This window comes from Trachypithecus francoisi, unplaced genomic scaffold, assembly GCF_009764315.1.
Source record: "Trachypithecus francoisi isolate TF-2019V2 unplaced genomic scaffold, Tfra_2.0 Lachesis_group21, whole genome shotgun sequence".
Lineage (NCBI taxonomy): Eukaryota > Metazoa > Chordata > Mammalia > Primates > Cercopithecidae > Trachypithecus > Trachypithecus francoisi.
In genome coordinates, this window is record NW_022681467.1 from 55,412,353 (window position 1) to 55,436,766 (window position 24,414).

Sequence of the window (24,414 nt, forward strand, 5' to 3'; positions counted from 1 at the left end):
GAAAGGGATGGAGTAACGTGCCCAAGGTTACAGCTGGTGAGCTGAATTTGAGCCTGGACAGTCTGCTGGATTCTTGGTTGTTCTGTGATCATGTCTTTCATGAACCTGGATTTATATTGTATCCCTTTGGTTCTGGAAAGCGTCTGACAGCAGGTCAGTGCTTGTTGTTACTGCCTGCTTTGGAAGCCCTTAAAAGATACCCCAACTCTGGTTGTCCCTGTGGGATGCCTGTCTTGGAAATGAGCAGGCTGCTGACTGAAAAGAGCCTTTCTCTGCAGATGGGATGTGGTGCCCCACAGGTGGGACCCCGTATGCCCTACAGGTGGGCACTGGGGTGGTTCTCTCCACCTGTCCTCATCTGTGGCTTGTTCCCTTTGTTGGAGTCTTTAGTTGATGTTGGATATGAGCACACCTTTCTTCTGAGGATCGTCTAAGCAGGGTGGAGGAGATGTAGGTAGCACAGAGGTGGAAGAAGGACCCTTGGGGCCAGGAGGCAGGTGTGGGGTGTCCCCAACTCTGCCCCGGGTCCCAGTGTGACCTTGTACATGTTCATCCTTCTCTGAGCCTGACTTTCCTCGTGGATGGAATGTGATTCCCAAACCAGTGTTCACAACTGGTCAGGAGGATCACAGGAGTGATGTCTATCGCTGCCAGAACAATTTACCACCAACTCAGCAGCTGAAGCAACACTGATTTATTGCTACACACAGCCTGTGGGTCAGGGGTGCAGGTGGGCTTGCTTGCTTCCCTCTCTGGGTCTCCACAGCTCTGTGCTCTTTGCCAGACGCTCTGGGAGATAATTCACTTCCTGCTCGTTCTGGTGGTTGTCAGAATTCAGTTCCTTGAGACTGTAGGACTGAGGTGCCTGTTTTCTTGCTGGTTGTCTGCTGGAGCCGGGGCTGGGGCTGGGGCTGGGGCCCGGGTCAATTTGGTTCTCAGCTCCAGAGGCCGCTGCCTTACCTGGCTCATGACCACCTTCAAGGCCAGGAAGGGTGGCTGAATCCTCTCAGCCTTCAAATCTCTCCTCCCTCCCTTCCACCCTGTCCACTCCTGCCTTCCCCTCTGCTTCCTAAGTGATTCCATGAGGCCCATCGGGTCTTCCAGGTTCATCTCCATATCATCAGGTCTCCTGATTATAACCCTGATACAAGCTGCAAAGGCCTTCACATTGGTGCCTACATTGGTGTTTGATCGGGTCACCGGGGGTCGGGAGTCCTGAGGGAATGAATGGCTTTCCAATTCTGCTGTCCATACTGTGGGTATGTGGCTGAGGGCTGCTTGAAGGAACCTCACAGTGGCTGAGGGCTGCTTGGAGGAAACTCAAAGTAAAACAAACAACCTCTCACTTACACAGCACATAAACTCCTATGTGAGAGTCTGATTTGTAGCATTAATAGTGCACAGGAAGTTTTTTCATTCATTACAGATTTAGCTGCAGGGGGCTTTTGATAAAAAGACTTGGTTGAATATTGTTAAAGTGAATATAGTTAAAACAGATCTGGGATCCGCCCCCTTGCTCAGCATTTCTGTCAGCCCTGTGCCAGTCCCCGCTGCCCCATCTCTCCCTATCCGATGCAGCAGCCCCGCACCCCTGGTCCCCGGGGCCATCTCTGCTGTTGCCCACTTTATCCTCTATCTGGTGGCCCCAGTGCCCTTCCAGGAGAGGTCAGTCTGCTCTCAGCTCTTCCTGGCTGGAGACCCTCCCAGGTTTCCTGTTTCTCCCAGGATAAAATCCATACTTCCACTCATGCTGGGTCAAGTCCTGAGGTCAAAGGTCCAAAGGTCAAGCCCAAAGGTCAAGTCCTTTGAGTCCTGAGGCCTGTCCCCATCCTCAGCCTCCCGCCATCTCCCAGTACTGCCCCATCCCACACTCCTGGCTGCTTCTCAGCCCCTCCAACTGCCCTGTGCTTGCTAGTCTTGCCACTACCACCCCCCACCCCCGTGGCCTGGCCCCCATGCCTGGCACAGGCGCTGTGCTCAGTGAATACTGGTTGAATGAGTGAGCACAAGAATTGATGAATGAGAGACTCAAATGATCAAACATAAAGCAGGGCCTGCATCTCAGGGACACTCTTCCCGCCTGGCGAGTCTGCGGTCTTCAGGCCCGTTTGCTGAATGAAGGCTCCATGTCCCATCTTTGCTGTGAGTCCCAGGTTTCCACGAGAACAGAACCTGCCTACCTTGTTCTAATGTCTGCACCTTCACTCCCAGCTGCTGATGGAGCTCTGGGGCCCATCCCCAGGAACAGGGAGGCTCCCTGTATGCCGCAGTGTGTAGACTCACAGATCCCCCCCAAGTAGCAATTGAAAAGAACTGGCAGGGTGTGTGACCCCAAACTGCAGCCTGAAGTACCAGGTGTAATCTTTGTCGCACCCCAAGTTGTGGGACCGCAGAGCCCTCTGCCAAATAGAGAAGTGAATGTTATTCCCCCATAGGCTTTGGAAAACCCTTGCACTATTATTAATATCTCAGAGCGAAGGCTGGTGAGGGCGCCAGAATTTAATTGCCTACATAATTGCTTTCCCCAAATGCGAAATCCCGATGGACCCACCAGCTTCAGTGTGCACATCGGTTTTAATGAATGGTGGGCGCCAAGAGAGATCACAGCTTCTGTGCAAACACAGACAGCCGTCACTATTTATAGGTTTGTACAGGCTGATTCTTGGGATCATCATTGCTACGGCTGTAGAACATATGATCTATATTTAAAGCACTACCTATAAGCCTAGTGCTATGGATTTTCTGTAATTTATAGCTCAGGCTACGAGGCTGCTTTTGAATTGTTACTCTGTAAAGTACTTAATCTAGAGTTGCTGCGATGGGGTGCTGGTGGCATGAATCTGCGCTGTGGTGAGTCCATAAGCTCCACGGACTCTGCTGGGAAAAGAAACAACTCTCTTAAGTATATAAATCCAGTAAACATAGGAAATGTACACATTGAATTGGCAGGAGAACATGTTTGGGTGACAAAGGGCATTATTTAAACATGAGCGATCTTCCTTTAAAAGTTAAAGAAGAAAACACCTAACAGTGTGTACAACAATGCTAATTCTAGAAGAGGGTTATAGATTTGCTCTTTTATTCATTATTAACATTCTAATTATATAAGTATCTCATGGGCTCCTCCTCCTGGCAAAAATGAAAGCATTTTGAGTAGGGGCACAGGGAGCTCGGACGGTTGCCATCCTGGAGTCCAGGCCCTTCTCTCCACTTCTGTAGGCAGCTGTTTTACCACGGAGGACAGAGATGCCCAGAATATCTGCCCTGTGCTTCTGTAGTCATATGTGTCTGTGGGAAATATATGGTACTGGTGAGTGTATATGCACTCATGTGTGCACGTGTGTGTGTGAGTGTGATTGTGTTCACCATGAGTGATTATGGCATTGTTATGTTATTCTGTCGTGTACTAGGCCAGGAAATAAGAGCTCCAATGATGTTAGACTACGAAGATCTTTTGCAGTAAAAAGAGGCTGCTGAGTGGTATTCACTAGTGTGGATATGCCACAGGGACAATTAGGTTGTTTCCACTTGATCGGCCTCATGCATACCTTCCTGTGTTTGGGGTTTCTCTGGAGTAGATGACAAGAATTGGATGAGCTGAGATAGGACATTTTCTATTTGGGCAGATGCAGCCAGTCGTCCTGATTGCTGGTTTCAGTCCCACCTGCATTTGCAGTGCCTGTTTCACCACCTCTTCACCAGCATTTGGTGTTAGACTTTCAACTTTGCCTGTTTGTTTGTTTATTCTTTCCTTCACTGGGGACAGAGGATAGAGCCTGGTGGTTAAGAAGGAGGCCTGAGGGGACAGATCCATGCCAGCCCTCCTGCTCCCTGGATCTGTGGCCTCCAGGAGCTCTACAGGTTCCTGTCTTAGACTTTTTGGGCTGCAACAACAAAATATCTTAGATGGATAATTTGGAAACAGCAGAAATTTATTGCTTACTGTTCTGCAGGCTGTGAAGTCCAAGATCAAGGTGCTGGCAGATTTGCTGTCCAGTGAGTGCCGGTTCCTCAGAGATGGTTCCTTGCTGCTACATCCTCACAAGAGAAAGATGTACACAGGGCTGCCTGGACCCTCTTTTATAAGGCACTCATCATTGATGAGGGTGGGGCCCTCATGACCTAATCACTGTCATCTCTGAGCGCTGCGCTGTCCTGTGCAGGACCCATGTCCCATATGTGCCAGTTGAAATTTATTTTAATGTTAAATGAACTAAAATGAAATGAAATTAAAAATTCAGGTCCTCTGCAGCATGCACCACATTTTAAGCACTCTCAACACTCGTGGCTTCCATGATGGGCAGTGCCACATACAGCATCTTCATTCTTGTAGAACATTCTAGTGCATAGTGCAGTGCCAGGGATGAGGCAGCCTCCCCAGCAACTTGCACCAGCCCAAGCCTGCCCTTGACAGGGCTCTGGCCATTCTTGTCCCTCGCATGGATGCATCTCATCCTCTCCGAAGGCCCCTGCTCCTCCCTCCAGGCTGAGCCATCACAGTCCCTCGCACAGGGCCCCAGTGCTTCAGTTCCCCACTTCTGGTGGCTCCCGTCAGCATCCACTTCACAGGTCTCCACCTGGGCAAGGCTCCTCACTCATCTCCCTGCACCAGCTCTGGGCTTGGCCTCCACATCTTCCTGAGTGACACCATGCAGGGAACTTGATGGGTATTTTAGGGTACAGATGAGGAAGCTGAGGCCTCAGGAAGACAGCTGACGCGTTTTTGGGTAAAGTGGACCAGAGACCACATTGGGGCACCAGCAACTCCAGCTCCTCATCACGGGAGCCAGGGCGAATTCCTTTCTTTAGGGGATTCTGCCTTCTTTTTCCCACAGTGCAGTGCCGTTGGGGGAGAGCTCATGGCTGATCTCACCCATTGAGACCATGAGATGCATTGTGACTCCATTTCTGCAAAGTTCTCCAGACCCTTCGCCCATGGCATCGGGAGAACTGTGAATGTTAAAGGGCTGAGGGTGTCACTGAAGAAACCATGTGGCTCCCTGCAGCAGGGCCAAGGCCTCTGTTACTTCATTTTGTGTTGTTTTTCTATAAAGTGATAGATGTATATGGTAAAAATATAAAGAATACAGTAGGATATATGGCAAAAATCAGCTTCTCTCACCCATCAACTCTTCAGGCCTCCGGGTCTTCTCTGGCTGCTCTCATCACTCTAAGAAGTCACCAGTGTTGCCTCTGAATCCTCTGGAAGGTCTACACAAAACTTTTGTGCACAGCTTTTGAAATACACATACACACACACAGACACAACATTCCCATTCTGTGTGTGCTCCCCCACACCTTGATATTTCTTTTAACAGTGTATCACAGCAGTTGCTGTATATGAGCCTACAAATGTCTTCCAAGCAGATCCCATCTCAGGGCCTTTGTGTGTTCTGTTCCCCATGCCTGGCATGCCCTTTCCTTAGAGAGCCCTGTGCCTAGGGCTGATTCCCTTATTCCGTTCAAGACTTTGCACCAGTATTTCTAAACCACGACCCTTCTTTCTTTCTAAGACCAGTGTTAGGTTCACAGCAAAACCGAGAGGAAGGTACAGTGATATTCCATAGACCCCCATGCCCACATGCATGGCCCCACATGTTATCAACATCCCCCACCAGAGCAGTACATCTGTTAGAACTGATGCACCTACATGGACTCAGGAACATCACCTGCAGTCCATGATTACATTAGGGTGTGTTCTTGGTGATGTACATTCACTCATTCTTTAGACCAGTTTGTTCATTTTTTAAAGACAAAATCACTCAATTTTCAGACAAATTTATAATGACACCTACCCCTCATTATAGTATCATACAGATACTGCCCTAAAAATCCTCTGTGCTCTGCCTATTCATTCCTCTCTTCCTTCTCTGCAACCCCTGGCATCCACTCATCTTTTTATTGTCTCCATAATCTTGCCTTTTTCAAGAATAGCATAGAGTGGGAATCATACAGTGTGTGGCCTTTTCAGATCGGCTTCTGAATGTGCATTTACATTTCCTCCATATCATTTCATGGCTTTATAGCTCATTTTCTTTGTACTGAATAATATTCCAATATCTGGATCTACCATAGTTTGTCTAGTCACCTGCTGAAGGACATCTTGGTTGCTTCTGAATTTTGACAATTATAAATAACGTTGCTATAAAAAATCCATGTACAGGTTTTTGTGTAGATATGAGTTTTTGACTTCTTTGTGTAAATACCAAGGAAGGCGATTTCTGGATCATGTGGTAAGGTGATTTTTAGTTTTGTACGAAACCACCAAGCTGTCTTCCAAAGTAGCTGCACCATTTGGCATTCTCAGGAGCAGTGAATGTGAATGAGAGTTCCTGTTGCTCCACATTCTCGCTAGCATTTGGTATTGTCAGTGTTCTGGATTTTGGCCATTCCAGTGGGTGTGCAATGGTCTCTCGTTGTGGTTTCAGTTTGTGTTTCTGTAATGGCATAAGGTTTGGAGCATCTTCTCATGTACTATTTAGCATCTGTAGGTTATTTTGGTGAGATGGTCTATTCAGGCTTTTGGCCCATTTTTAAATCAAATTGTTCATTCTCTTGTTGAGTTTCAAGAGTTCTTTGTATATTTTGGATAACAGTCCTTTATTAGGTATGTCTTTTACAAATATTTTCTCCCTGTCTTCAGCTTCTCTTTTCAATCTCTTGACAGTGCCTGTACAAAGTAGACATCTTTTTATTTTAATGAAGTCCAGTATATCAATTCTTTCTTTCAAGGATGATGCCATAATATTGTATCTAAAAGGTCCTCACAAAACATAAGGTTTTCTAGACTTTTCTCCTATGTTACCTTCTAGGAGTTTTACATTTTTTGTTTTACATTTAGTTCTATGATATATTTTGAATTAATTTTTGTGAAGGGTATAAGGCCTATGTCTAGATTCAGTTATTTTTTGCATGTGGATGTCCACCTGTTTGAGAACATTTGTTGAAAAGACTTTCTTTTCTCCATTATATCGTCTTGGATCCTTTGTCAAAAATCAGTTGACTATATTTACGTGGATCAATTCCTGAGCTCCCTATTCAGTTCCACTGATTTATTTGCCTGTTTTTCTGCCAGTATCACACTGTCTTGATTAATGCAGCTTTATAGTAAGTCTTAAAGTCAGGAATGCCAGTCCTCCAACTTTGTTCTTCTCCTTCAACAATATGTTGGGTATTCTAGGCCTTTTGCCTCTCCATATAAACCTTAGGTTCAGTTTGTGAATAGTCACAACTGATTTTGACTGAGATTGCATTGAATTTATGGATCAAATAGAGAAGAACTGACATCTTGACAGTATTGAGCAGACTTCCCATCCATGAACATGGATTCTCTCCCCACTTATTTGTTTCTTTGATTTCTTTCATCACAGTTTTGTAATTTTTCTCAAATCTTATACATATTTTGTTAGATGTATACCTAGGTATTTTATTCTTGGGGGTGACTTGCTTGTTGCTGGTTTATAGAAAGAGATTAACTTCTGTATGTTATCCTTGTATCTTGCAACCTTGCTATAATAATTTATTAGTTTCAGGGGGCTTTTTGGTAGAGTTTTTTTTTTTTTTAATTTTCTACATAGATTTTCGTGTCATTTGTGAACAAAGACAGTTTTATTTCTTCCTTCCTAATCTAGGTACTTTTTTTTTTTCCTTTTCCTGTCTTATGGCATTAGTTGAACTTGAACAATGTTGAACAGACACACAATTGAAAACCTGTCTGAGTTTTGTCAGATTGTGTCTTTCAAGGAGTTGGGTCATTTCATCTAGGCCGTCAAATTCGTGGACATAGAATTATTCAGAGTATTCCGTCATTATCCTTTTAATGTTCATAGGATCTGCAATGTGTGTTCCCTCTTTCATTTCTGATATTAGTAACTTGTGTCCTCTCACTTATGTCCTTAGTCTAGCTACAGACTTAACAATTTTGTTGATTTTTTTCAAAGTACCAGTTTTTGGTTTCATTGATTTTCTTTATTGATTTTCTATTTTGAATTTCATTGATTTATGCTCTAATTTTTAATATTTTTGTATCTCCTTGCTTTGGATTTAATTTGCTCTCCTTTTTCTAGTTTGCTAAGGTAGAACCTTAGATAACTGATTTTAGATCTTTTTCTTTTCTAGTATATACATTCAATGTTACAAATTTCACTCTAAACATTGCTCTCACTGCACTCACAAATTTTCCTAAGTTGTGTTTTATTTTTGTTTAGTCTAAAATATTTTTAAATTTCATTCAAGATTTCTTCTTTAACCTGTGTGGTGCATGAAGTGTGTTGTTCAATCTCCATGTTTTGAGATTTTCCAGTTATCTTTTTGTTATTGATTTCTAGTTCAATTTCACTGTGGCCCGAGAGCAGATATTGTGTGATTTCTTTTAAATGTATTAACGTGCCGGGTATGGTGTCTCACACCTGTAATACCAGCACTTTGGGAGGCCAAGGCGGGCAGATCACGAGGTCAGGAGTTCGAGACCAGCCTGTCCAATATGGTGGAACCCCATCTCTACTGAAAAAATACAAAACTTACCGGTCGTGGTGGTGGGCGCCTGCAGTCCCAGCTACTCAGGTGGTTGAGGCAGGAGAATGGCTTGAACCTGGGAGGCGGAGGTTGCAGTAAGCTGAGATCATGCCACCACACTCCAGCCTCTCAAAAATAAAAATAATAAGTAAATAAATTTGTTAACGTGAATTTTGTGTCCCAGAATGTGGTCTATCCTGGTGAATACTTCATGTGAGCTTGAGAAGAATGGGTATTCCACTGTTGTTGGATGAAGTGGTTTATAGATGTCTGTTACATCCAGTTGATTGATGGTGCTGTTGAGTTCAACTCTGTCGTTACTGATTTTCTGCTTGTGGGTCTGTTCGTTTATGATAGAGGGGTGTTGCCGTCAACAACTTTAATCACGCATTCATCTATTTTTTTCTTTGAAGTTCTGTCAATTTTTGCCTCATGGATTTTGACGTCTGTCATTAGGTGCGTACATGTTAAGGATGGTTATGTCTTTTTGGAGAATTGACTCCTTTATCATTATGTAATGCCCTTTGTTGTCCCTGGTAGCTTCTCTTGCCCTGAAGTCTGCTCTGCCTTTCTTCTTTACTTTACTTTTAATTTTTACTCTTAATTGTAAGATTCATGTTGAAAAGTGCACATACCATAAACATTCACCTTGATGAATTTTCACCAAGTGAACACACCTCGGTAGGCAGAACCCAGTTCAAGAAACAGAACATAACCTGGATCCCAGAGCCCCCTGTGTCCCCTCTTAACAAAATCCCTCCTCCATGGGTAGCTATTCTCTGCAGTCTAACACCATCAAGTAGTGTTGTCTGGTTTTTATTTTTCTTAGTTTTCTTTCTTCAGACAGCTCACTCTGTTGCCCAGGCTGAAGTGCAGTGGCATGATCTTGGCTCACTGCAACCTCCACCTCCTAGATTCAAGCGACTCTCCTGGCTCAGTCTCCTGAGTAACTGGGACTACAGGCACACAGTACCATGCCTGGCTAATTTTTTTGTGTGTATATTTTTAGTGGAGACAGGGTTTCACCATGTTGACCAGGCTGGTCTTGAACTTCGGACCTCAAGAGATCTGTCCACCTTGGCCTTCCAAAGTGCTGGGTTACAGGCATGAGCCACTATGCCTGGCCCTGGTGTTGAACTTTCTGTAAGTGGAATAAAATAGAGCATAGTCTTCTTTAACGGAATATTGTGATACCCAGGTTTTTGTCTGGTTAATTTCACTGTTGTATGGTATTTCATTTTGTGAATATAGCACAATTCAATGCCTGTTCAAATTCTTAGGTTAAAAATTTCAAAAACGTTTTATTGTCTGATAATTATCTTTGATTTGGATGAGTTATTCTGCATGTGACACCTCTGGACACTGGCATGCATAGTTTGTGCATCTGCTGAGCAAATTCCTCTGTGTCCTTCCGAGGTCTGCACAGCAGGGCGGTGGTGTATTTTTGCATCTGTTTTGTGTACTGCTTGATTGCCAGTGCCTGGTGCACAGCAGATACTCAACAAATATAGGTCACGTGCAGGTACCAATGCAAGGCCATTTCCTGGAGCTTCCCTGAGCTTCCCAGCCTGGCCAGTGGCTCTACACACTCCTACCTCTCCATGCTGTGATGGTGTCGGGCATGCCTTACCCCTTCACCGTGCAGACTGGGCCAGGCCATCCTGTGCCTGGCAGCACACAGGACAGGACCTGGTGTGGTTTCAGTGTTTGGTGCATGTTTGTTGAGCAAATGTCTTCTTTGTAAGCCAAGGTTGCTGGTAGAGATTTTGGTGGGTTAGGGAGGCCAGAGGGATGAGCTGGAGCTGGTGTTACAGAAAGAATGTAGGAGTCCTTTTCTGTCCTGTTGCTAACCCTTGTTAAATACTGAGCCTCAACTTCATCGTTTGTAAAAAAGAGGATGATTAGTCCAACCTCACAAGATTATAAATCAATGCATGCGAGGTCCTTGGTAAGCTCTAGGCTCTACAAAAATGCTGTCATCAGTAATCTTGTTACCTCCTCCTCTTCCTTTCATACTTCCTCCTCCTTTATCATCATCAAGTCAGTGACTTTTCGGGGAACCCAACAAAAACATGAGGTTCTTGCCTGTGGGAGTTGGGGTATATTTGATGCAATAACAGCCTGAGCTCTGGAGCTGACGACATGGGATCCAGTCCTGGCTTTGCAGGTTTGTGACCTGGGGCAGGTACTTAAGAACTTTGCCTCTCATTTTTCTCATTTGCTAAATGGGACAATCACAGTTCTACCTGATTTGGGTAGTTTCAGCATTAGCCAAGTCAATCATTGTAAAGTTTTTAGAACAATGACTGGCACATGGTAAGAGCTAAGTGTTAAGTAAATGAAAACCCAACCATCAGAGGCCTATGCCAGCAGGATGTTTGGCCCCTTTACAAGAGATCAGGGAGGAGACAGGTGAAGGTCTTCCTCTGCTGTTAGCGTTTCATCCTCGTGTGTGTCACTACAGGGTCACAGGCTGGCTGCTGCAGTTCCAGGCCCCATAGGGCACTCCAGGGCAGGAAGCAGGAATGCAGTCAGGACTGCAAACTGCACCTGCAATGGTGACAAATGCTTTTTCTGTAAGTGGCTCTCTCTGTCTATCAGCAATCTTTCCCAGAGGCCCCAGAAGCCTGTTCTCCTCCTTTCATTAGCTAGAGTCAGAGCATGCAGTGTCTGTCACTGCGTGGGGGGACCCAGGATGGAGGAAAAGTCACCTGGAGGTCTATAGCTGTGTTCTGTCAACATACAAGGTGGGTCAGTGGCCCATGACACAAGAGTGCAGGGGCCAGTGCGGCTGCTTTCCGCCTTCCCTGTCAAAAGCCTCCCAGCCCCGGGTTGTGATTCTCTGCTCTGTATTCTGTCTTCTATCTCTGCTGCCTCATAGGCCTCTCTCCCAGCCACCTGGATGTGCTGGGGGCACAGAAGGAGAATATCAAAGGGCAGATGGTCTCGCACAAGGAACTTTTTGTTCTGCTAATGGTGAAAGCATATTGAGGGCTTCTGTGTGCTGTGTCAAATGCCCAAACCCTGTAAGGTAGGTTCTCTTCTTCTCACTTACACCCCGAGGCTCAGCGGGGCTGCACCGTCAGAAAATGTTGGGACCCGATCTTGTGCCTGGCTCTGTGGCCCCTGCCCTAGACAGCTTGAGTGGACTTGACCCTAAGGAGGGCTGGGCACATCTCCAGGAAGCCATGGGATGCCCACACCACATTTTTTCAGGGCAACTCTGGCTGCCAATGCCTTTCAGGGCAGAGGTCAGGAATGGCAAAATCAGGGATTTGGTTCTAGAAGAGCTGGGTGTGTTGTTTTTAAAAAGTCTTGGTTGGCATTGCATTGAGCACCACTCTGGGTGGTCTGTGGTCACAGCTCTAGGTACAGAGTCCCTCAAGGATGTGGTCAAAGGTGCAGGAAGTGAAGTTCAAGGTTATGTCGTCAAGCCAGGTCCAAGGACCATTCGCACCCGCCACTACTTCAGGTGTTGTTTTCCCAGGTGCCCAGCAGAGGGCGCAGCTGCCCACCTAACGAACCTGGCCTCCGCCAGAGTGGTTGTTTTGCCTTCATCTTTTCTTGGGTCCTGGAACTCCCACACTGGTATTTTGCCTTCTTGTTTCTCTTTAGATGGTTCCCTATGAGTTTAGCCTGAGATGGTGGCTTGAGCAGTTCTTCTTAAGCATTTGAAGTTTGCTGAATGAGTTATTTTTACATTAAGGGTGAAGAAGGGTTCCCTGGAGCCCCAGAGAAGAAACCAGATTGTCCTGGGGGACTGAGGCAGCAGAGGGAGGGTGAGCCCCTCAGTCCCACAAAGCCTGGAGCCAGCTTGGACCATGGGGAGGCTGAGCCTTCACTCCTGGAGCAGGGCAGTTGCCTGGCTAGGCTCCGCCATGCACATTCATTCATTTATGCATCAATGGATATTTATGTACTAGGAGATGACGACCTCCCAGGCACATTCTTGGGTGAACAAACACAACAAAAATCCCTGTGCCTGTGGAGCTGACATTGCCACCATCCAGGTCCTTGGCCCATCAGCTCCTCCAGGGGCCTTCAAGGTTGCCAGGGCCCTAGGAAAGCAGTTGGTAGCATAAGAAAACTGCAGAATTGAGCTAACCGTCTAAGTGCCTGCAAGAAGTAGCCTCAGGCCAGTGGTTGGTTTCAATTTACAACCCCATCGCGACACACTCTGGATGCCTTAAAAGTGTGTTGGGTTGGATTGGAATGGTCCTTCAGAAGTTGGGTTTACCTGGAGCTGAAGCCCCACGGTGGGTGGGTCTCAGGAGAACCACCACCACAGTTGGTTTATCAGCTGCCCTTTGAGCCATGGAAAGGCCACGATGGAACCGTGACCATGCTCATTTGCAACTGGTATGAGCATGTGCCCTTCCATTGCCTGCCCTGATCAAGTAGATGGTGCCTGTGAGTATCGATGGTTGTTGAGCCAGGGCAGCAGACTCTTCCACATCACCCCAAAGGCTGCTTGTCAAATGGGGCTCCTCCTCTTTTCTGCCTCATCCCTCCCTAATCTGATCCTCCCCACCCAGGAAATAGCATCACACCCACCCTGTTGTCAATATCAGACTTGTTGGTTACCTCAGTTCTACCCCCTCATAAATGGTTAATTAGACAGAAAAAAAAAAAAAAAAACCCTGGAGGTATTCTTGGCTTCTCTCTCTAGTCCCCCATAGCTCATTCATCGCAAACCTGTGGGAGCCACCTTCAGGGGACACTGAGTCCAACCTGTTGGGTGCCTCTGACTATCCCTGCTGGGCCAGGCTGCTGCCATCACCCACCAGGATGATTTCCAGCCTCCTAGTCCATCCTGCTGCTTCCTCCCTTGCCCCATGTGCCCCTTCTCTAACAGCAGCCAGAAGAATGCTCTGGGGACCCACCACTGCCTCAGTGGCTTTCTACCATCCTTGGAACAAAATCAGGTTCTTCCTGAGGTTCATGAGATGTTGCATGGTCTGGGTCATCACCTCTCTGTGGCTGTAGACCCTTGCTCTGGCCTCTTTGCGGGAACTTCAGGGCTCCATGCTGCTCCCACCTCATGGTCTTTGCTCAGGCTGTTCCCTCTGCCCGGGGCACCCTTCCTCGCTTGCATGTCCAGTTGGCTTCCATTGGCCCTCGCACTTCCAGAGCATCGCTTCTTCAAAACAGGTTTCCTCTCTGCTCCAGATGAGGCATTTTGCACTCTGTACTCATTGAAATTGATTGATCCATTGATTCATATTAGTCAATCTTGTCTTCTGTGCTAGACCTCAAGCTCCACAAAGCCAATGTGCAATCATTGTCTCGTTCATGGTGGTGTTCCTGGCAAAGTGCCTGTTTGGGCACAGAATAGATGCTTAGGAAATGTTGGATGGTTGGATGCATCCATTGGTCTGTACCTGCTTTAAGAATGAGACCAACTTGGGAGGTGTGTGGGGGTGGAGTTGGTCTTGGGGTACCATTCTTCACCACTCCCTAATGAGTGGGGGTACCTCATACATGCACTGTGTGTTGGAGGGAGTCTGCCATCCCTGAGCCACCTTTGCAGTGATGTGCTCCCTGGCTGCCCCTGGGCAGAGGAAACTACCTTTGCCTTTGCAGTTTTGTGAGTTTTGAAGGGGACTTGGGCAAATTGGACTGACTTTGTCCCACCTTTGTGGTTCTTCAGGGAGTGGTGTTGGCTTATCAGGGCTGCCCTGAGTCAGGAAATGGCTTTGGATTTTCTGACCAAGGCGATCAAGGAGCAGAAGGAGGGCCCCTCGATGAGCTTCTATCTGATCTGGAATCTGGGTGGAGACGGAGGGTTTCAGTGTGATTATGCCCACCAGGGCAAGAAGCAGAACCCAATCCTCCAAATTCAAAGCTCAGCCTAGTGCCTCTATGTGCTTTTTTTTTTTTTAAAGCTTTATTGAAAGAATTTACATACCATTAAGTTTATGCATTTAAAGTATAAAATTCAGTGGTTTTCAGTATATTTACAGAGTTATAAAACCATCACCATAATCTAATTTTAGAACATTTAGAACATTTCTAGCACTCAAAAAAGAAACTCTGTAGCCATTAGCAGTCAGCCCTTCTCTTCCCCCACTCCCCATCCTCAGCATCCACAGATCTGCTTTCTGATTTGATGGACATTGCATATAACTGGGTTCATGTGGCATGTGGCCTTTTGTCACTGGGTTCTTTTACTTGTGTAATGTTTTCCAGGTTCACCTGCATTATGGCACGTGTCAGCTCGTCCCTCCTTTGCATGGCTGCATATTGTCCTACAGTAAGAATGGACCACATTTTATTTACCCATTTATCAGTCCATGGACGTTTGGGTTCTTCGTAATTTTTTGGCCATTATGAAGCTTTGTTCCTTCCAATAGGATTTCTGCAGTGGCCCTCCAAATCCATCCCTTGCCAGGGATCTTGTTGAGGAGGGACAGTTGGTGACTTTCACTAAAACCTCTTGAGGGCCCTCAGGGCTGGAAAACCTCCTCCAAACAGATGCTTTTTGCACACCATGGGGGCCAGATCCTCACAGGGTTCAAGCCAGTCATGGTCTGGAGATGACCGACTTTGAAGGCCAAAGTCTCTCCTGCAGACAATTTACCTGGAGACCTTATTATTTTCCATTGATCAGTAGAGGTGGGATTGCTAACTTTTGTTAAATTTAAAACTATTTTTAGTATGGAACATCTCAAAGCCAAAGAATAATATAATGAACAGCTCCATCTCTACCTACCTTTAACAAACCACAGTGCTTTGCTAAAATATATACTTTTAAGAAATAAAACCTGGTTGCATCTCATCTTCCGCTTCCCCACTCCGTGTGGGCTCCTGAGCTCAAATGCCAAGTCTTACCCTTTTACATGTTTTTAACCCTCATCCATACACAGTTTGGTGGAGTAGGTGAATGCGTGCTGCAGTGTAAACCATCTGAAGGGACTAGGGATAATTTCTGGTGGCGCACGGACAAGGCAGTAACATTGGCTTAGACAGAAAGTTCCTTCTGGTAACATTAAGGAGGATGTCTCTATTCGGTGCCTGCCTGGCTGACCTCCTCTCTCACCCTTGGGGCCTTTTTAACCACACAGGAGCCAGCTCAGGCCAAGAGTGGACTCAGGTATTGAGTTAGCACTGTGGTCCTTCCCACCAATGCCAGTCAGCGAGGCTGTGCTCCATCAGTCCTATTGAAGGCTTCCTTTAACATGCATGTCGGCCTGGTGTGGAGGTGCACACCTGTACTCCCAAGTACTCGGAAGGCTGAGGTGGGAGGATTGTTTGAGCCCAGGATTTCGAGGCTGTAGTGCACTGTGATTGCCCCGTGAATAGCCACTGCACTCCAGTCTGAACAACAGAACAAAACTCGAAAGAAAGAAAGAAAGAGAGAGAGAGAGAAAGAAAGAAACAACAAAAAAAGAGAATGAGAGAAAGAAAAGAAAAATGTGTTTAGGTGCAAAGAGTTGATTTAAAGACAGATCTTAATGGAAGGATAGGTTTTAAATAGGGAAGGCTAAAAAACGTAGGGGTGGTTGGCAAATGACAGACAGCTGGAGACCTCTGGTATGAACTTTCTCCTCTCCCCCACCTAGAGCCAGTCTCTGGCCTCTATCCCTTCCTACCCGTCACCACCATCTCTGCACCTGCCACGGCTGGGTCAGCTGCAGGCTTCCTTCCAATGGAACTGAACTGTCTCAGGTGTTCACTCACCCAGACTCGGAAGGGGCCCAAGGCATGGTTGGGGGGCAAGGATTCAGAAACCTTCCCGTGGGGTACTCAGTGTGTCAGGAGAGCCCCTGGGGCCTTGGAGTGGGAGGTGTTGAATACCCACTTGGAAAGACCCTGGGCCAGGGGCATTGGCTGTGGTCCAGCTCTTCCATGTGCTGGCTTGTGACCTGGGCAAGAGTGCTCACCTCTCGAAGTTGCCCTCATCTCAAAAGTGGAGACCACGGAAGCTCTCACCTACCAGGGCAGTTGTAGGAAGGAATGAGGTCCCCATGCAAAATGCTCAGTCCAAGGCTGGCAGGCCACGTCACCATCCGGCCAGCACATTTTTATGTGGATAAAACTATCTATTCCTAGCAGTTTCCCACCAGTTTCCTCTTTGTTTCCTGGTCTTAATTGCCAACTGTAATCAAATGATTATTTGGGCATCTTATTAGTGTCTTGGTGACCATTCTTGGCTTCACCCTCCCCCTTTCCCGGAAGACTCGAGTTGGGGCGTCTCTGTGTTTGTGCACTGCTGGGTCGCTAATGCCTGCTGTGGTGCCTGGCACACACTTGACTCTGCACATAGTCTGAAGGAATGAACGAGTCCTTTCTTTAGAGGTGACCGATGCTGCTGAAGTAGCTGCTGCTAAAAGCCCAAAGCTCTGTATGGAGTGAACATCCACTTTATTCCTCCTCCCCACCACCATTCTGCTCAGTTCTGTCCTTGGCACTTAACCGGGATTTCGTCCACACTGCCAGTGCTCACACTGCACTCCCAGGCCCTGCTGTAGGTGCTAATCTGATGGGGGCAGCCTCAGGGAGGGCTCTGTCCCCAGCAGGAGGACCCTTGGTGAGCAATTCTCCCCTCCCCCCCCCCCCCCCCAGTTCCAGCACCTGCAAAGGGGACTTGGATCGGGGCTGCCCCATGGGGTTGTTTGAGAAACTGAAATGGGGGTGTCCTCCCCCAGGTGTCTCTGTGGCCCTTGAATCCTGATGTCTGTTGAAATGCCTCCTCCTCTGGGCACCTTCCAGGACCAGGCCAGGTGACAGCACCATTCCAGCCCCCTCTCTACCCTTTCCTGGACTTTCTTCCTTCCCTGCCCTGGCTTGGGAAGCAGCAGCTGCCTGCCTGTGTTCACCCCACACCACCGCCGGGTTGTGAGATTCGCTCCTTAGCACCCTGGAGGACACCTCTGTGAGATCTCCGAGTGGCAGCCCTAGGTGGTGCCGCCTCCCTTGCCTGCCCCCTCCGGTTCCTAAGGGCGTCTGAGGAAAAGCCTTATTGGAAAGCGCCCGTGCCCTCCTCCCTCTCCCTCCCGGCAGGGAGGAGGGTTCAGAGCGAGGGTTCGGAGTGTGGTGTGGGGGTTCCCTAGCAGGCCCAGGCCAGGTGGTTGCGGAGAAGAAGCCTCAGGTCGCTCCCCTCCGGTGCCGGGGTGGGCGCGTCGGGACCCTCTGGCCTCCGCGTCCCAGGAGAGGAAGGACCAGGGAAACCAGCTGCCTGCAGCTGCTGGGGAATTTAGGGGCCCTCAGGGTTCCCTTTTGTCCGGGAGGGGAGGAAACGGGACTAGGAAGCTTTCTTGTTTCTAGAGCACAGGTTGGTGGGGTGGGCGGCTCCTAACCCGGGGTCCAGCCCCGCCTCCCCCACCCCGGCGCGCGGTCCAGGTATGTGCGACCCCTCCCTGTGGCCACGCGCCTTCTCACGCCCCTCTCCCGTGACGTCATGCTCCTCTCGCGCGGCATGATGGGAGAATCCTAATGTTTTCCAACAGATGCTCCAAGAACAGCTTTCAGATTAAAGCAATTGCAAGAGCAAAGATTCTTCTTTTTCCCTTTTTTTTCTGGGGGGTGGGGGGTGGGGTGGGGGAGGGAGCGCCCCCAGACTTTCCAGGACATCACCCCCTGCCCCAAGCACGCAATAACACTGACAAGAAAAAGTTTTTATTTCCTGGTTCAACTTTTTTTTTCCTGGAATATATAGACTGAAGAATGGGAATAAATACGAATAAATAACAAAGCGAGGCCGCGCACGCCGGGATGCGCCTGGCTGCAGCCAGCGAGGCTATTGTCTCCCCGCCCTGAAGCCAGCCCCGGCGTCTTTCTCCAGCTCTTTTCCTTTCCCGACCCTCTTTTTTTTTTTTTTTAATTTTCTTTTTTTAAAAAGACGCCCCCTCCAGCCCCCTCGCCAGTGACCTTGGCCGCCTCGGATGCTCTGATTCCACGCGGCTCGCTCTAACTTGTCCCCGCGCCGGCCGGGCCCATGGCCGCGTCGGAGGACGGGAGCGGCTGCCTCGTGTCGCGGGGCCGCTCGCAGAGTGACCCCAGCGTCCTCACCGACTCCTCGGCCACCTCCTCCGCGGACGCCGGGGAAAACCCAGGTAACGGGCTGGGCGGGGGGCGGCGGGCGGGGTCGGGGAGGCCCGAGGCAGGTGGCCCTGGGAGCAGGACCCCGCGCGGCTCCGCGCCCCGCCTGCATTCGGGGAGCCGCAGCAGGAACCGACTCTCGGCCCCGAGGTTCCTATCCCCAGTCTCACAGGGCTGGGACGCCTCGGAGCCCTTTGTCCATAAAAGAGCTGATTTCCTGGGTAGAGCCAGGCGCTGCAGCCTCCCCTCCTTTCCGTTTGGTGAGCTCTGCCGTCCTCTTGAAGGGGGCTTCCCTTCCTCGGGTGCTGACCGGCTGGGAGAAGATAGGCAGAACCGTGGCCGCCTCCGCCCAGCGCCGGTTCTGGGCCCTTCCTTCCCTCCCTCCCCACGGCTGGGCCCCAGCTCCGGACGTTCCGGCTTGGGCATCCGCTCCTGGAGGGCAGCGCTCCGTAGCTGAGGCCACTGCGCTGAGGGCTTCCACCGGGCGCCTGACTCCAGCGGGGCCTGGCGCACCTGGGCGCGCCAGCCCCCCGGACAGGTGTGCTGGGCAGAGCCGCCAGCAGGGAGAGGAAGGGCGTGCGCCAGGACAGAGCCCGGTTTCCTGACAGTGTGTGGACTCCATCCACTCTTCCACCCCCATGGCAGCGTTGATTGTTTAGGTGATAAACCGGTCACAAAGGCGTCTATAGGGCTTGATTGATTACTTTCCAGAGAGGAAGAAAGGCCTAATAAAGCAGGAGGGGGGTGGGCTGTGTGCGCCTGTCACTATGGAGACGCAGGAAGCAAAGTGATCATTAAAACCTCTCTCCACCAGAAGGCAATTTTCACTTCACAGGGAGAAGTCTGGGCTTCTGAAATGTAGGGTTCAAAAAAAGAATCAAAGCTGGTGTTTTGGTATCAAGCCACAGGACTCAGTTTTGTGTCTTAGAGAAGCACAATTCCTTCGTAGATTCTGTTTTGATAACAAGTTGCTTTGCCTGTCTTTGAGGACTTATTCTCTCTAAATGCAACAACCCCAAATGGGGACTTGATCATGTTAAATGGTGGGCATCAAAGTAGAGATAATCCCTGGGGCCCGGGTGAAGACTGGCTTTGTGGGGAGGGATTCCTTCACTGGAACACATCAGAGCTTCCGGATAAACTGCCTAGAGGACCCATTACAGGCAGCTGTGTGGGCACTGGAACCCCCCCCCCCATTTGAAAATTTAAACAATAAACCCGTGTAAGTATTGGAATATTTCTTTGTTAAGACTATTGACACTGTGTCACTTGGTCAAACTAAGTTACCAGCCTGAATAAATCTCTGACTTTTCTTTATCTGGGAGGGCAGGTTAATTTCCTTAGAGTTTCAAGCAGAGGCTGCCATGGCAGACCCTTAAGGCTTTAATTAATCCTTTTACTAGGAATGGGGGATTCAGCCTTCAGCACTCCATGATGGATTGCCTTTCTCTGGGTTGGAGAGGCGCATCCACAACTGTTCCAATCGTGGAAATTGAGTGGCTCCTCATGAGAATCCTTCCCAGCTCCCTTTGTCTCCCTGGCAGTAAAAGGAAGCAAACTTGAAATGGAAATTATGGAGGACTTGGCTTTTTGGCTGTCTGTGAGTTTATGCCTCTGTGGGTGGGAGCGGAGGGTTGGGCAGGTGGTGCTGGTCCATGAGGGAAGGAGGAGGAAGGGCTGGGATGCCTGTGATTAAGTTATGCGTGGGAAGGCGCAGGCTTGAACTCTCCTCTGGTGCAACTGGTCAAAATGGGACCCAGGGAGCAGGTGTCAGAGGTGAAAAGTCTAAAGTATGTGCAATTCTGTGAGCAGTAAAACCTTACTAAGAAGCACCAAGCAATTAAGTGTTTATGGATTGTGTGAAGCAGACTGTGTTTCTGTTCTAGCAGAAAGAGAATCAGAATCATCAAGTTGGAAGGAACTTGGAAACTTGATGGAGGAAGGGCAGACTCAGAATATTTTCTGTAAGCACCTTGCCTGGCTGGCCTGTTGTGTGCCTGCATACCTCTTTTGATGGTGGACTCACTTCTTCCTGATGTAGTGCATGCTTGTCTTTGGGCAGATCTATTTAAGAATTCTTTTTCCAGTGGTTCCAAGGGGTCTGGTATTCATCAGTCCTGATGGGATCTTCTCCTGCTGCGTGTTACTCTGGGCTTTGAGAGAGCCTGAGGTTTTAGGTATTGAAACAGCCTCAGTCACTTCTTGAAAAGTCTAGGCCCTTCACCTGCTCTCCCTAGATGGCCTCCCTTATTTGTCCACCTGCTGCTCTAATGTGAGACTCCTGAAAATTGAACCTGGAACTCCAGCTGTGGAATAATCTCACACATAGTAAAGAAGCAGAGCTGTCTCCTCCTATCTAAATTCTATAATTTAATGAAAGAGTCCAAGGTTGTGTTCACCCTTTCCCTGCAAGGGAATTTTTAATGCATCAATATTCCCTTTGCAAAGACTCCAAGCATTCCTCGAAAGGTGAGCTGTGTTTTGACACGTCTTTCTCCCATTCTCTTTCTCCCATTCTCCCCTGCTGGGAATTGAGTGGCATCCTTTGGGAATTTTCCGAATGTTTTATATACTTGTGTTGCTTGGAAAATGGCACACGGGAATGCGCTGGACTCACGGCTCTTCCATGAGTGGTTCTGCTCCACACTGGGTCTTGGAGATCTTGCCTCATTGAAATATCCATCTCCCTTTCCCTTTTAACACCCACACAGGATGCCAAGGAACATATTTTTCAGTTTAGCCATTGGATATTTGTATTGTTTCCAGGTTTTACCCACTACAGACAATATAGCTGTAATTACCTGGGCACAAACTGCCTTGTATTCACCTGAGAATTTCCTCTAGGGTGTGTGTGCACCAGCTCGTGGGATGTTGAGGACATAGGGGACCCACATATTTTATTTTAATGATATTGCACCCTCCTAGAAAATGTATGAATTCACACTCTTTCCATAATCTATGAGAGTGACCTTTCTCCAAACCCTTGCCAACACCTGAGATCATCAATCTATTTTTCTCTAGCACGAAGGGTGACAAATTGTTTCTTGTTGTGTTAATTTGCAGTTCCCTGATTGCTAGTGAACGTAAGTGTCTTTTTGTGGCCTTATTAGTGCATTAAATCTGCCGTGGCCAGGTCTGTGGCCATGGACTGTGTGGCGAGGATGAAATATTTCCCCTAGGCCTGACCTTCCTGCCGCTCTCACCACTGCTTCATTAATGGGCCTGTCTGCACCTTCACAATGTGCCTCTCTATAAATCCGTGCTCCACACCCATGAGCATGGTTAGGTGTTCTTCCAAAATAGAAATTTAATCAAAGATAAGGAAGCATCCCCTGATCTTTCTTCCTTTGAAGGAGCTCATGGTCATGAGGAGTTTTGCTTCCTTTTCTTCCGTCTGCTCTCAGGCTCTGGGACTAGGCTTCTGCCCCCTCCACATCCTGGGGCCAGCCCTGGCATCGGCTTCAGCACGATGGTGGCCTCCTTCTTGTTGGGTCCCAGGCTGCCTCTTGGGCCTTCCTCAACATGATCCCATCACTGCTCCTCACCAGCCATCCCCTGTCCCTCGGCTGTCACTGCCTTGCTCTGTCCTGGCTCCATGCCTCTCCAGCTCCTTTCTCCAACTCCCTGGCTCTGAGCTCCAGACCTTTGTGTCCTGCTGGGTCCTTCCAGTCCTTCAGACCTATGCCCCACCCCAGTGAACTCTGATCTCATTTCTGATTTGCGCCTAGCACTCTTCAACACCTGGAGTTCTTGTCGGTTTCATTCTCTGTGGAGTGTCTCTTCTAGACTGGGAGCCTCTTGAGGACAGGGAGCTTGACCGTCACCTGAAGTGCTGCACCCCTGAGCTCAGCACAGAACTCAGATGCAGGAGACTTTCAGTAAGCATTTGTAGGACGAATGGGCACAAGCCCCAGGCGCTAGTGTCTCAACCTATATGGCAGTGCCTGACCAGGCAACTGGTCACTCCTGCCAGCTAGATGGGGCCAGAGAGTGCTTGAAGGGCGAGCAAGGAGGAGCCAGCAGCCACATTCTTCTGCAGGGCCGGATCCAGGTCTGCTTTACTACCTGGAGAGGGAGAAGCCTCTCAGAGCATCCTCCCCTATCGTGAGCTACAGGCGGATGCACAGACACATTCCCCAGGCCCTGGGCTCAGGGCATCCCATGCTGGCCCCTTCCTCCTTCATGCCACTCTGCTGGCAGACAGGTGTGGGCTTATGCCTATGGCCACTTCCCTCATCACCTGCGCACCCTTATCAGCCACACACCTTCAACACCAGGCTCTGTTCTTGACACCTCCCTCTCCCACGGTCGCAGGTCCGCTGGACACTGGCCTCCTGGAGCCCACCCACTTGTTTCAGGTCTCCCACCCCCACCCTCACCCCCACCCCCACCCGGGTTTAGCTCCTACCTTCCCTTTCCTGGACAACCTCAACATTGAGTCTTGGTTCTCTTCCTCTTACCGGTTTTCCTGTAGAACAGGAAGTTTCCAAAATGCAAATCTGGTCTAGTCTCTCCTTTGCCTCAAACCCTCTAATGCTGCCCCCTGCCTGGGCATGGGAGAGGGCGGAGGCAGGAGCCTCTTTTGTCTGTACTGTGGCTCTTTCTAGCTTTCTTCCTCAAATGTTCTCTTATTCTGGAGTCCTGGGTTCTGAGGATCTCCCTCTGGTCCCTTGTAGAGTGTCTACATGGCTTAATTAGTAGTAGAACTATGCAGTAATTACATTGTCAGCTTCTTCAGGGTTATTAAAAACATAAAAGCTAGATGCTTAAAAAATACTGAGTTTGAGAACTTAGAGTTTTTTTTTTTTTTTTGGATTATGAAGACATTGCCTGTTCGTTATAGAAAATGGATGCTTTAAAATTCCTTTTCCCAACTGGGCATGTTGGCTCACACCTGTAACCCCAGCACTTTGAGAGGCCTAGGTGGGCAGATTGCTTCAGCCCAGGAGTTTGAGACCAGCCTAGGCAACATGGTGAAACCCTGTCTCTGTAAAAAATACAAAAAGTTAGCTGGGTGTGGTGGTATGCTCCTGTAGTCCCAGCTACTTGGGGGGTTGAGCCAGGAGGATCGCCTGAGCTGGGGAAGCAGAGGTTGCAGGGAGCCAACATCACGCCTCTGCACTCTAGCCTGGGTGACAGAGGTAGACCCTGTCTCCAAAGGAAAAAATATCGTGTTCTCTGCCCCCTTCCCACCCTAATACCACACAGAAGCCAATGACAATGAACCCCTTTGTGTTTAGGACCTGCCAGGTACCAGGCGAAGCTGTTAGCACTGGAACAGCAGACATGAGGAAGTCAGGCCTGGGGCACTCTCCAGCCTCACCTGCCTTCCTCATGGTCATAGGAGCCTGTTTTCAGTACCTCACTTGGCACTCTTGGAGATGATCTCATTTGTTTATTAGACACACTTGTTTATGGTCTAATACAGTAGCCACTAGCTACATGTGGCTATTTAAATCTAAATAAAATAAATTAAGATTCTGTTTCCTCAGTTGTAGCCACATTTCAAGTGTGCGGGAGCCACATGCAGCTGTGGCTGCCATACTGGATAGTGCGGATCTAGAACATTCCATCCTTGCGGACAGCTTTGTTGGACAGTGCTGCTTGGACTGTAAGCTCCCTGAGGGCAGGGCCTTGTCTGTGGTCTTCTTGGCTGTGTCACCAGTGCTAGCACTGTGCTAACACCTGGTAGTTCCCCAATGAATGCTGATGGAATGGATGTGTCAGAGTGATTGGTGTGGTCTTGAACACTCCTGCAGGAAGGGACCCTCAGCCTCCCTAGTCTCATCATCTCATCCTCTGAAAGGGAGGGTACATAGCAGAGATAATTTCCTATCCACACAGGACTCATTTATTTCA

General features: G+C 48.6%; 1 protein-coding gene across 3 annotated transcripts in view; it reads left to right on the forward strand.

The window, feature by feature from the left end:
- PHACTR3 (phosphatase and actin regulator 3) overlaps nt 1-24,414 on the forward strand; it is a 278,305-nt gene that overhangs the window by 9,444 nt on the left and 244,447 nt on the right. Inside the window, exon 1 of one of the 3 annotated variants that reach the window (XM_033186938.1) lies at nt 17,984-18,569. The exons of 1 other annotated variant lie outside the window; for it this stretch is intronic. In XM_033186938.1, coding sequence (XP_033042829.1) covers nt 18,452-18,569 — 118 coding nt within the window. In that variant the 5' untranslated portion in view covers nt 17,984-18,451. Of the gene's footprint in view, nt 1-17,983; nt 18,570-24,414 lie in introns of those variants that run through there. One more of the 3 variants, XM_033186941.1, reaches the window with a different exon arrangement.